This window comes from Oreochromis aureus, linkage group 3 (assembly GCF_013358895.1).
Source record: "Oreochromis aureus strain Israel breed Guangdong linkage group 3, ZZ_aureus, whole genome shotgun sequence".
NCBI classification, from domain to species: Eukaryota; Metazoa; Chordata; class Actinopteri; order Cichliformes; family Cichlidae; genus Oreochromis; species Oreochromis aureus.
The window spans coordinates 116,847,745-116,860,509 of record NC_052944.1 but is presented as its reverse complement, the minus strand read 5'-3'; the positions used below and the strand labels follow the sequence as shown (position 1 = coordinate 116,860,509).

At 40.9% G+C, this 12,765-nt stretch overlaps 1 protein-coding gene across 1 annotated transcript; it reads left to right on the top strand.

The window, feature by feature from the left end:
• Nucleotides 1-234: 234 nt before the first annotated feature.
• On the top strand, nucleotides 235-10,971 carry LOC116328904 (NLR family CARD domain-containing protein 3-like; the record flags this gene model as incomplete). The annotated part of the gene is made up of 7 exons (XM_039604100.1): nucleotides 235-297; nucleotides 421-625; nucleotides 797-2,597; nucleotides 3,296-3,469; nucleotides 3,753-3,908; nucleotides 10,210-10,256; nucleotides 10,418-10,971. Coding segments are annotated over 7 exons (3,000 nt in total), but the record flags the coding sequence as incomplete, so codon positions are not given.
• Nucleotides 10,972-12,765: the final 1,794 nt, after the last annotated feature.

Sequence of the window (12,765 nt, the reverse complement as noted above, 5' to 3'; positions counted from 1 at the left end):
TCATCCCTTACATTAAGGGATGATCTAGCATTTGGGTGCCTAGAAAAGCGCTAATAAATGCAATTCATTATTAACACTGAAAGGGAGTCAAATTACAATAGAATGTTTGCTGCAGAAAACATTTTCATTTCTTATTGGTGACAAGGTGCATGTATGGAACTTTTTTCTGATATTGGGTGATATTATGCTAGAACTAATATTCCATGGTTCCTCCACAGAGTGGACAATGAGAGCTCAGAGGTTCCCAGTGGTCAGTCTGCGCAGCAGCATCAAACACACCTGGACTCCATATTTATGGTCTGTACATTTACAACAACTACTTTTACATCTCTTCTGCTCACAGTTATCTCCATGCTGCTCTTTGTAGACCAGTGGATTGTCAGTGTGTCTAAAATGGATTCATAAAGTATTCTGCTCCAGCTGCTGGAGGAAAACGTAATCACTTTCGTGAAGAATGAGCTGAAGAAGATCCACAAGGTTCTGAGTACAAATTACCCAGAATGCTTAGAGAGTCAGAGGGAGGATGATGAGCAGAAGAGGAGCAGCAAAGAGGCATTTGTGAACATCACTCTGGACTTCCTGAGGAGAATGAAGCAGGAAGTGCTGGCTGACCGACTGGAGAGCAGTAAGAGGGTTTCTATAAAGATTTAAGATGCTGATAATAGATTTTATATTTATTTATGTATACAGAGATTAACCAACATTTAATGAAAAAAAGATTACGTATTGATTAAATTTTTATGTGCCCCTTTTAAAACTGAATCTTGTTTTTTATTTTTTGTTTCTTTTTATTTAGAACGTTGCCTTGCTTTTTTTCAACATAATCTCAAGTCTAAGTTGCAGACGAAGTTCCAGTGTGTGTTTGAGGGCATCGCTAAAGCAGGAAACCAAACCCTTCTGAATCAGATCTACACAGAGCTCTACATCACAGAGGGAGGGACTGCAGAGGTCAATGGTGAACATGAGGTCAGACAGATTGAAAGAGCATCCAGGAAACCAGACAGACCGGAAACAACAATCAGACAAGAAGACATCTTTAAAGCCTCACCTGGAAGAGACGAACCAATCAGAACAGTGCTGACAAAGGGAGTGGCTGGCATTGGGAAAACAGTCTTAACACAGAAATACACCCTGGACTGGGCTGAAGACAAAGCCAACCAGGACATCCAGTTCATATTTCCATTCACTTTCAGAGAGCTGAATGTGCTGAAAGAGGAAAAGTTCAGCTTGGTGGAACTTGTTCATCACTTCTTTACTGAAACCAAAGAAGCAGGAATCTGCAGCTTTGAAGACTTCCAGGTTGTGTTCATCTTTGATGGTCTGGATGAGTGTCGACTTCCTCTGGACTTCCACAAAACTACAATCCTAACTGACCCTAGAAAGTCCACCTCAGTGGATGTGCTCCTGATAAACCTCATCAGGGGGAAACTGCTTCCCTCTGCTCGCCTCTGGATAACCACACGACCTGCAGCAGCCAATCAGGTCCCTCCTGACTGTGTTGGCATGGTGACAGAGGTCAGAGGGTTCACTGACCCACAGAAGGAGGAGTACTTCAGGAAGAGATTCAGAGATGAGGAGCAGGCCAGCAGGATCATCTCCCACATCAAGACATCACGAAGCCTCCACATCATGTGCCACATCCCAGTCTTCTGCTGGATCACTGCTACAGTTCTGGAGGATGTGCTGGAAACCAGAGAGGGAGGACAGCTGCCCAAGACCCTGACTGAGATGTACATCCACTTCCTGGTGGTTCAGGCCAAAGTGAAGAAGGTCAAGTATGATGGAGGAGCTGAGACAGATCCACACTGGAGTCCAGAGAGCAGGAAGATGATTGAGACTCTGGGAAAACTGGCTTTTGATCAGCTGCAGAAAGGAAACCTGATCTTCTATGAATCAGACCTGACAGAGTGTGGCATCAATATCACAGCAGCCTCAGTGTACTCAGGAGTGTTCACACAGATCTTTAAAGAGGAGAGAGGACTGTACCAGGACAAGGTGTTCTGCTTCATCCATCTGAGTGTTCAGGAGTTTCTGGCTGCTCTTCATGTCCATCTGACCTTCATCGACTCTGGACTCAATCTGCTGGAAGAACAACACACATCCTCGAAGTGGCCTAAATTGATTAACAAATCAAAATCACAATCTCTATACCAGAATGCTGTGAACAAGGCCTTACAGAGTTCAAACGGACACCTGGACTTGTTCCTCCGCTTCCTCCTGGGTCTTTCACTGCAGACCAATCAGAGTCTCCTACAAGGTCTGCTGACACAGACAGGAAGTAGCTCACAGACCAGTCAGGAAACTGTCCAGTACATCAAAAAGAAAATAAGTGAAAATCTATCTGCAGAGAAAAGCATCAATCTGTTCCACTGTCTGAATGAACTGAATGATCGTTCTCTAGTGGAGGAGATCCAACATTCCCTGAGTTCAGGAAGTCTCTCCACAGATAAATTATCTCCTGCTCAGTGGTCAGCTCTGGTTTTCATCTTACTGTCATCAGAAAAAGATCTGGATGTGTTTGACTTGAAGAAATACTCTGCTTCAGAGGAGGCTCTTCTGAGGCTGCTGCCAGTGGTCAAAACCACCAACAAACTGCTGTAAGCTCTGTCATTCTATCTAGAGCTTGCTACATTTGGGTTCTGTTACTATATGCACACAAACACTTTGTTTTTTACAACCACTGAAGGAAGCACCATATACAAATAATTGGCCAATGAGTTGAAGCTGTGCTGAGCAACCCCACCTTGCACTATCCTTAAAATTAAATCCTGTATAAAAATGTTTTTATCTCTTTTCCTATTATTGTTTTTTTTTTTTCCAGACTTAGTGGCTGCAATCTTTCAAAAGGAAGTTGTGAAGCTTTGTCCTCAGTCCTAAGTTCACAACACTCTGTTCTGAGAGAGCTGGACCTGAGTAACAACAAACTTCAAGATTCAGCAGTGAAGCTTCTGTCTGCTGAAGTGGCGAGTCAACATTGTAAACTTGAAACTCTTAGGTAAGATTAAGTGACATTTCAAAATTTTTAAGTTAGGAAACTAATCAAAAAATACTGCATTTCTTCCATGCATTTGTTTTTTTTGTTTTTTTAATTCTTTCTTTTAGTAAAAGTATCCCATTTCTAGCTTGGTTGGGATCCTCACTTTCCTATGTTAAATAATCAACTGAGATCCAAGCCAGCAAATTACAACGCAGATCAAAACAGAAAATTAAATAAGATTTCACTAATAACTTTTCACAGCAACATGAATCAATTTTAACACAAGGATCATTTCTCTTTATGTTAATAACTTTTCAGATTAAGTCACTGTTTACTCTTAGAGAGAAGCTGTGAAGTTCTGTCTTCAGTTCTCAGCTCCCCATGCTGTACTCTGAGAAAGCTGGACCTGAGTAACAACAACCTACAGGATTCAGGAGTGAAGCTTCTGTCTGTTGGATTGGCAAATCCACACTGTAAACTAGAAACTCTCAGGTAAGACCAAAAAAAAATTTTATTATTAATTTTCTTTTATTTATGAAAATAATCACAAAGAATCTGAGCTTTATCTATCTGTTTTTGTTTTTCAAAGATTTTACTAAAACATTCCTAACACATTTCAAACTTGTCTGAAATCTTCACTTGCTAGTGTTAAATAATCAAGTGAGAACATAAGAAGAAGAAAAATATACCAAAATCTACTAACTCCTCACAAATAATTACTTGTGACGCCATGAGTACACTTATGTTGTTTGTTTCTGTCTTCATGATTTTCCAGACTAAGTGGCTGTAAACTCTCAGAGAGAAGCTGTGAAACTCTGTCCTCAGTTCTCAGCTCCCAGTCCTGCAGTCTTAGAGAGCTAGACCTGAGTAACAACTCTCTGAATGATTCAGGACTGAAAATGCTGAAGAGTCTAAACTCTACAATTATCAGGTCAGATCAAGTAATGCACTAATGAATAATGAGACATTATACATATGAAACTTTGTAAATGTCAGCATTTTCATCCATTATGAAGATAAATTGGTTGGAAAAAAAATTGTACACTACAGAGTATCAGGTTTTGTTTTTATTTTTTTATATTATTGCAATCCACCAATAATAATATTATTAATCAGCTGTTACATACAATATATAGACCAAAGCATTAGACCATACATTTTAATCACTGTCTTACTGGGCTTTGGCCGTTGCGTCTTAGTCCCAGACAAGAAAATTCTTAGTGGACTTGTTACACACCGGCCTGGGGGGGGGGGCTGGAGTGCAACACAAGAAAAATAATAAAAAGAAGTAAATCACACAGCCACAGCTTTACAATGACTAGTAGTTTTATTAACTTGACAGGTAGCGAGCGTCAGGGTGGGCACGGCCAAAACAACAAACAAAACACACTGGAAATGAATCAGAACTAACTTACCTATAGTGAGTCAACCCCAAAAGAAAATACAAACCTCTAACCTGTCTCCCTACCCGAAACAGGAGAAAAAAGGTTGTAAAAGAAATGGCTTCCCACCCCTACAGCTACCATGTCCAGATAAACGACTCTCTACACTGTTTTTACTGCAGCCTAGCTCTGTCACACGGCACAAAGGGCCCCAAACGCGCAGCTCACTGGAAACAGGAAGTAGGAGGAGGGTCTGCCGTCCCAGTCAGGTCCCAATTTGTAGCTGGCCTCATTCCCTCTTCCACCAATGGTCAGCCTCCACCTGGAAACTTACATAACACAGACATCACAGAGTACACACAATGCCCCCGCATGGTGTGGCAAGTAACAGCACCACACGGCAACAATGACCTGGGTCATAACAGGACTGTCCAAAGTCAGTGTCTGACTTCTTAAATCCTCTTCAAACTGAATGGGAAGAAATTCCCACAGAAACATTCCAAAATCTTGCAGAAAGCCTTCCAGAAAGACTGCAACCTATTAGAACAGCAAAGGGACAGTTCATCTTAGTGTATTCCACACTTGATGATGCCATGTCTGATTGTTTTGGAATTTGCCTCTAGTGATGTCTTCCACTGTTCCACTGACTTCATATATATTATCAGTGTACTGTTAGCACTCCAGTATTATTTGTGGTCCTTAGGGCCACATTTTTGAACATCTGACAGAGCATTCTCACCCTGCACAAAATAATGACTTTGTATGCAACATTTGTGCCTAAATTATATAATATATATACCTATTTAATTTTTTTTCCCAACGCTATGCATATATTAGTAAATCATAATTGTCCTAAACCGATGGCCTTGTGCTGAGCATAATAGAATTGTTGGGGTTTGTGTTTTTTTAAGCACAAGATATAAAGAGCTGGTGATTTGCTGTATATATTCATTATTAGTAGGAGTACTAAGAGTAGGAGCCTGACTTCTAAGACAGACAGGGTCTGATTTATTTGTGCATATGGTCAAAAGGATTTTAAAATATGTTTGTAAAGTATGAATAAATTCAGGTAGTAAAATATTGCTAAATCATGGATCTACACATGAAGGATTCAAAAGCACCATTAGTAAATGAGGTTTATTGAGTGCAGGCTTTCGTATGGTCAATCCATGCAGTGAGGTCCAGTCTGTCTGGTGTACCGCTCTATCAATTACTGTCTGGTGCTTTGAGTGTTTAGTGTTATACCTGATGCCCTGCTGAGCTGTACTCATGTGTTGACTTTTCCCCACTCAGCAGAGAGTCAGTAATTGGCTTTTGTTTGGCGGTGCTGTGCCTTCGCAGGGACCCTCCGTGATGAAAGAAAAGGAAACATGTAGAGGAAACATGTAGACCTTAAAAAAGAAATTGGTAAAATCAACAGGTAGAAATCAGCAGCTAGATAACGTAGTGGTAGTGGTACTTGCCTTTGAAACTTCAGGTCAGTAGTTGGATTCCTGGCTACATGTTCAGAATGTAAGTATGCATTATATGTTTCTTTTTGTTTGATTAGATATTGAAACAGGTTTTAATCAGGTTGGTACAGTTGTTGTTGTTGGATCATTTCTTATTTTTATTGCACTAACTAAAAGCTAAACTTCAGCTGAAAGCAATGTCTAATAGTCAGCATTGACAGCCCTACTTTAAATACTACCTGGTTAAAAGAAATGAAGAGGTAATTTGTATTTTTTACAAGTGACTTGGCAAACAGGGGAAGAGGTACATTTAGTAAACAGCACTGGGGACGTACTGGCTTCTTTAGCCATGTATCATCACATTATACAGCTGGTGTAGCATTTCTGTTAAAAAAGACACAATTAAAAGATGGTAATTTCAGTAAAGAAATCAAGCTTCTGTTTTAGATCAGTGATATAGAAATCAGAAGAAATGGGAATGATTTCAACTAAAAAAATAAGGATGTTGCAATAACATCAAGGAACCATATTTCTAAACTGAAAAAATATAAACACAAATGACTAGAAGATATGCCTAAAATAAAAAAATAACCAAGAGAATATAAACTTATTTTATGAAATGCAAATGTTATCAAATCTTAACCAAATCAAAGGCTTGTACTAGAAATGAACTTCAACACAGCCAGGTTTTCTTTGGGTGAGCTGGCTCAGCAATACATGAAGCCCCAATCAGAGATGATGGGTATCACAATGATGGCTCTCTATTTCAAGCTCTGAGAGTACACAAATGAAAAGGGGCATTTTACGTGTAATGTGACCCTTTTTCCACACAAAATGATACCTGTGAGTGGTGCCTCCTCTAATCACTTGTTATCAGATAATAATGATAAAATCCAGCACTATAAACTATTTTCCATTTTCAGGAAAGGGGACCAGAGGTTGAACTTGGTCCTCATATGTTGCATTAAGTCATACTTGTGTCCGATGGGTGTTTAACTTTCTCAAGGCTGCCCTTTGTCAGTGATTCTCTTCATAATTTTTATGGACAGAATTTCTAGGCATAGCCAAATGGTTCAAGGCTTCCACTTGGGTTGCCTCAGAATCTGTTTTTTTTCCCTTTTCATTTTAGCAGATGATGTGGTTCTGTTAATTCCGTCCTCAACTGGAAAAGGGTGGCGTGCACACTCCGGGACAGTGACAAGTATCAAGTGAAGGAGTTTAAGTATTTTAGAATCTTGTTCATGAGTGAGGGGATAGGGGAAAAGGAGATTGACAGACGGACTGGTGCTCTGGCTGCAGTGATTAGTCTGTACCAGCCCATTGTAGTGAAGAGAGAGCTGAGTGTAAAAGCAACTTTCTCAATTTACCAGTCAATCTATGTCCCTACCCTCAGCTATGGCAACGAGTTATGGGTAGTGACCAAAAGAATGAGATTATGAATTCAAGCAGAAGAAATGAGATTTCACTGAAGGGCGGCTGGCCTCTCACTTAGAGATTGGGTGAAGAGTTTGGTCATCAAAGTAATGAGCCAGTTGAGTTGATTCGGGCATCTGCCAAGGGTGCCTCCTAGGCAACACCATGAGGAGGCCTCGGGACAGACGCAGGACACACTGAAGAGTTTATATCTCTCTGCAGCCTGGGAATGCTTTGGTGTTCAAGCTAGAGGAGGTGGCTGGGGATAGAAAGGTCTGGTCTTCTCAGCTTAGGCTGCTGCCACAGCGACACAGCCCCAGATAAGCAGGAGAAAATGGATATATGGATAATGCTACATTTAGCTCATGAAATAAATATTTTAATTCAAGTTAATTTTTTCAGAGCATGCTCATTGGTACTCTTACTCATAATCAGCTTTTATTCACAGATCAGAGATGAGGAAAGCTCAGGGGAATAAACACATACTGGATATATTGTTTGGGAAATGGGATGTAGGCTACAACCCTTTAATTTTGTTTATGACAGGAGAATATGTTTAGCACCCTTTCTTAGTTTTCTACAGCTAAGTGCATTAGGAGATGAGGTGTTCTTTTGATTAGCCAACTTTCATGATGTGTGTTGATTTTGGAAGTTTAGTCAATAAAAGGACAGTTCCACAATTACACTGATGCATGCTCAATCGTTCAGATAAGGAATTCCCAAAATAGTTGATTCTGTTCATGTCAAAACTATTTAGGGATGAGTTTAATTTCTCAGCAAACACACTAATCCTTATGTTACTGTAAAGAATCGTTGGACGTTCTTCCGAAAAAAGTGAAAACGCTACAATCATTTGAACAGAATCAACTTTTTGAGAGTTCCACAATTGCTTGGAGACTTTTTTTGGCATCAGTTTCCTTATAGAGGTGACAAAGAAAGATGCAACACGGTTCGCCCAGAGTCACGTACAGTCACGATCAAAAGTTTAAGACCAATTGAAAAATGGCAAGAAAATCATATTTTGCATGGTTGGATCTTAACAAGGTAGAGCTTCAGCATGCAACAAGGAGAAATGGGAGTGAGATAAAAAAAAAAATTGAGCATGCAATTTATTGAAAACAAACTTTAAAGGCTGTTTTACAGCTGATCAAAAGTTTAGGACCACATGCCTTTAAAAGGCCAAATCTGTACAAAAATGCATATTCATTGTCATTTTCTGTCAGGTAGTCAAACTGTCATGACGTTCCTATGGCAAAGTAAAAAAAAAAAAAAAACGTTCCCTTTTTGAGTCTAAGGAGCTTGGAAAGAAAAGCGTCTGGACTTCTTTAAGTTGCTTGAAGACGTTTCACCTCTCATCCGAGAAGCTTCTTCAGTTCTAAGGGTCAAATGGTGGAGAGTCCCAGATTTAAACCTAGTGGGAGTTTCCCCCCCACTTTTCTTTCCCCCCCGCTTTTCTTTCCAAGCTCCTTAGACTACAATGACCTGGATGACTGAGAACCTTCACAGACATGTTCCCCTTTTGAATGTGGTCAGGTTATTGATCTGAATAAGCAGGCTCTCTCACAGCTCGCCATCACTGCAGAGGTGAGACGCAGTAAGACAGTCATTTAAAATATCTTAGATAATCCTGAGGGTTATGGAACAAAAGAGTCAAGTGGAAGTCCCCAAAAATATCACCAGCACTTAGTCAGAAGATCCAATTGGTTGTCCGTCAAGACACTGGACGATCCTCGACCTAAATTAAGGCCGTTACTGGTGCCGACTGCAGCCCCATAGCCATTAGACAGCATCTGAGACTTAAGAGCTTAAAAAAAGTAAAATAAAAGGCCTCATCTCCTTGAATGCCACAGAATTGACCATTTGGACTGTACAAGAGAGGACCAAACATGGGACATTAAAAGGGGAAAGAAAGCTTTATTCTCGGATGAGGAAAAAAACGTAACCTTTACGTTCCTGATTATTTCCAATGTTACTGGCATGGTAAGCAGATCCCACCTCAGATGTTTTCTACACGCCACAGTGGAGAGGGCATCATAATGGTCTGGTGTGCTTGTTCCTTCAGTAGAACAATGGTGCTTCAGGAGGTGAAGTGGCATCAAATGGCCACTAGCTATGTCCAGAGAGCATCCGACATGACTGAGGGCCCTTGTCTGTGTGGTAACGGCTGGTTTTTCAACAGGACAATGCTGTAGTACACAATTCCAGCAGGAAAAAGGACTTTTTCAAGGAGGACAATATCACTATTTTCCACCATCCTGCGTGTTCCCCTGATCTAAATCCAATTGAGAACATGTTGCATGTTGAAACTTGCTCTACTTGAAACTTGCTAAGATCCAACCATGCAAAATATGATTTGATAGGATTTTTCAAGTGGTCTTAAACTTTTGATATCTTCCACATGGCAAAATTGGTATTGCGCAGATCTGGCCCACACAATGTGCTTTCACATGGCCCACATACCACAAAGAATGACGGCCCTTTGGTGGCACAGATCTGGTTTGCCAGAGGTGGCCCATACATGGGCCAGCACAAGGCCAGTTGCAGACACACTGGTGGTCCTTTGCTGGCCCATGTGTGGATTATCTCTGGCAAACCAGATCTGGGCCACCAAAGGGTCATCATTCTTTGCAGTATGTGGGCCATGTGTAAGGTGTGTGCAACCATGGGCCAGTTGCAGTTTCAGCTCTGGCCCCAGATGTCAGCCTGATACGTACCTTAATTAAGCCATGTAATAAAAACATGTGCATAATAGTGCAAAAGGAACATAACAAAACTCTGTTCAGAAAGTGAATGGACTGCTTCTTATAGAGAGATGCTACTGTTGTTCATTTTATTATTTTTTAACATTGCATGCTAACCAGCAGCAGTCACAATTTAACACTCATCAGAAGATGAACAGGTTTCAGTCTGTGTATGAAAGCCATGTAATATCCATGTGTGCATGCTGAAAGAGACTGTGCTGCTCTGACCCCCCTCCTCCTTTCAGAGTGGAGCCTGCTGGAGTCAAATGGTTGAGACCAGGTCTGAGGAAGTGTAAGTGTGTTTTTAATGGGATTCATGAAAACAAAGCAGCACACATTCAACCATCTTCATCATTCACATCTCTGATGTCAGGAGTCATCATCAAAGTGTCAATCAATGAACAGATGATGGATCAATAACTGCAGCTGGATTGTGTTTGTTCTCTCCATCAGATTCCTGTCAACTCACAATCGACACAAGCACAGTGCACACAAACCTCCAACTGTCTGACAACAACAGGAAGGTGACACGTGTGGAGGAGGTTCAGTCATATCCTGATCATCCAGACAGATTCAATATTTGTCCTCAGCTGCTGTGTAGAAATGGTCTGACTGGTCGCTGTTACTGGGAGGTTGAGTGGAGAGGTTGGGTTGATATGTCAGTGAGTTACAGAAGCATCAGAAGAAAAGGAGGAAGAAAAGACTGTTTGTTTGGACGGAGTGAACAATCCTGGAGTCTTTACTGCTCTGATGACATTCCTAGCCATTTTTGGTACAATAACATAAAAACATCTATCATCTCCTCCTCCTCCTCCTCCTCCTCCTCCTCCTCCTCTGTCTCTAACAGAGTAGCAGTGTATGTGGACTGTCCTGCTGGCACTCTGTCCTTCTACAGAGTCTCTTCTGACACTCTGATCCACCTCCACACCTTCAACACCACATTCACTCAAACTCTTTATCCTGGGTTTACAGTCTGGTCTCCTGGTTCCTCAGTGTCCCTGTGCTGAGTTGAGTGTAAACAGTGTCCTCCTGTTAGAGAAACACTCTGACTGTTGAACAGATAGTTCAGTCTGTACATGTCTGTGTCTTTCACTCACAAACACGTTTTCAGATTCATGGATTCAATCAGTTGATGTTTGAAACTCTTCTAAATGATTCCTTGTAAACTTCTTCCTCTTCAGTCCTTTAAAGATGGAAGCTCCCATTATTCCAGGATCCACATGTTGTTTTTCTGTCTTTTTCCACTCAAAGCTTCACAGTGAATATCAGTATGTTGTGTTTCTCTGAAGCTCAGTTCACAACCAGCTCCTCTGCATTTTCAACAAGTCTGAGCTCATTAAAATCAATCCAAATGTTTGATTTCTCATTCTTAATTGTATTTTTCCACCATGGCTGATTAAGTGGACATCCAATACTACTCATTGTATCAAATATTAAAGACATTCACCATCTCTCATGTTTCTGTCATTCTATAAAAAAAGCTGCTTTTAAAACGGATCCAATCAAAGAAATATGAACTTCCATATTGATCCGATCAATACGTACAGCTCAGATGTCACCAACATCTCCTTGAGCTCTTCATTGATGGTGATAAACTGCATGATGTCAGTTTAATGAGCACAGATGACATATGTGCTTATTAAATCTTGTTTATATAATAGTTTAGGGTTCTGCTCCAGGAAACCGCTTCAACAAACTCTGCCTTTCAAAATAAGACCTCAATCTGAGTTTTTAAAAAAGCTCTTATTTTGGAGGGAGCTAACATTTAAGCCAGATCGCTGTGTCGATGTAGGAGGGATGACGATGAATCCAAAACTAGTACAGACAGACTCCAGTTCACTTCACACCAAGATGGGCGTATAGCAGCTAAATACTGAAAAATGTCTATTTAATCAGGTTGAATAGGATTTCCTCATGAACAGAAACAGATTTCATAATGAAAAGGCTTCTGAACATTACTCTTTTGCCACGAGCATCATCTGTATGATGGAAGTTGAGCCTGGAAATAGTTTTTCGCTAGTATATTACTTTAGCTGACATTAACTTCTAAGCACACCATGAGAGTGTTAAATACATTACTATTGTTCAGTTACACTTTACTAGGTCACATCTGTGACACCCGTCATTTAAATAAAGAAGGAAATATTGGTGTTATGGCCCTGGCCATAATTTGTTGTGGTGGCTGTGTTTCTTTGTGTCTGTGTCCTTAAGTCTTTGCAGGTCCCTGATTGGATGAGCTGGCGGCTGCTGATTGGTCCCCTGATCATGTGGTCACAATCAAAATCCCTCACCAGCAGTTGTCCCGGGGCAGCCACTGACAGCAGTAGCAGACCTGACCCTGGCCTCCAAAACCCCTGACATTGGTGCCTGTGACTTTTTGCGACTTTCGCAGTTCTGTATATAGTGTGTACATTAGTTTTCTGTAAATAGCACATTGTAAATAGCACTGGAACAGAAGGGGTGAGCTGCCTTATTGTTTTTCCTTGCACTGTTTTCTCCTGTTTATCACAGTTAGGGAGTAAGGTGTAGCGCTTTTCTTTTGTTTGGTTTTTGGTTTCACATAGGGTTTAGACAGCACCACCTCCTGACTTAGCTTGTTTTGTTTGTTATTTTGGCATTTGTTCACCCCTGAGCTTCGTTATTCCAGTGTAGCAAAAAAAACCCCACCATTCATTAAGAAATTGGTTTTTCACACCCACCCACACAGGTAGGGCCTTGGGGTGCGGGTGTGTCACCAGGGTGCAGGGGAGGCATTCCCCCCCCTCTGTCCCCTTCTGGCCACCTGCGCCTCAATTTTATTT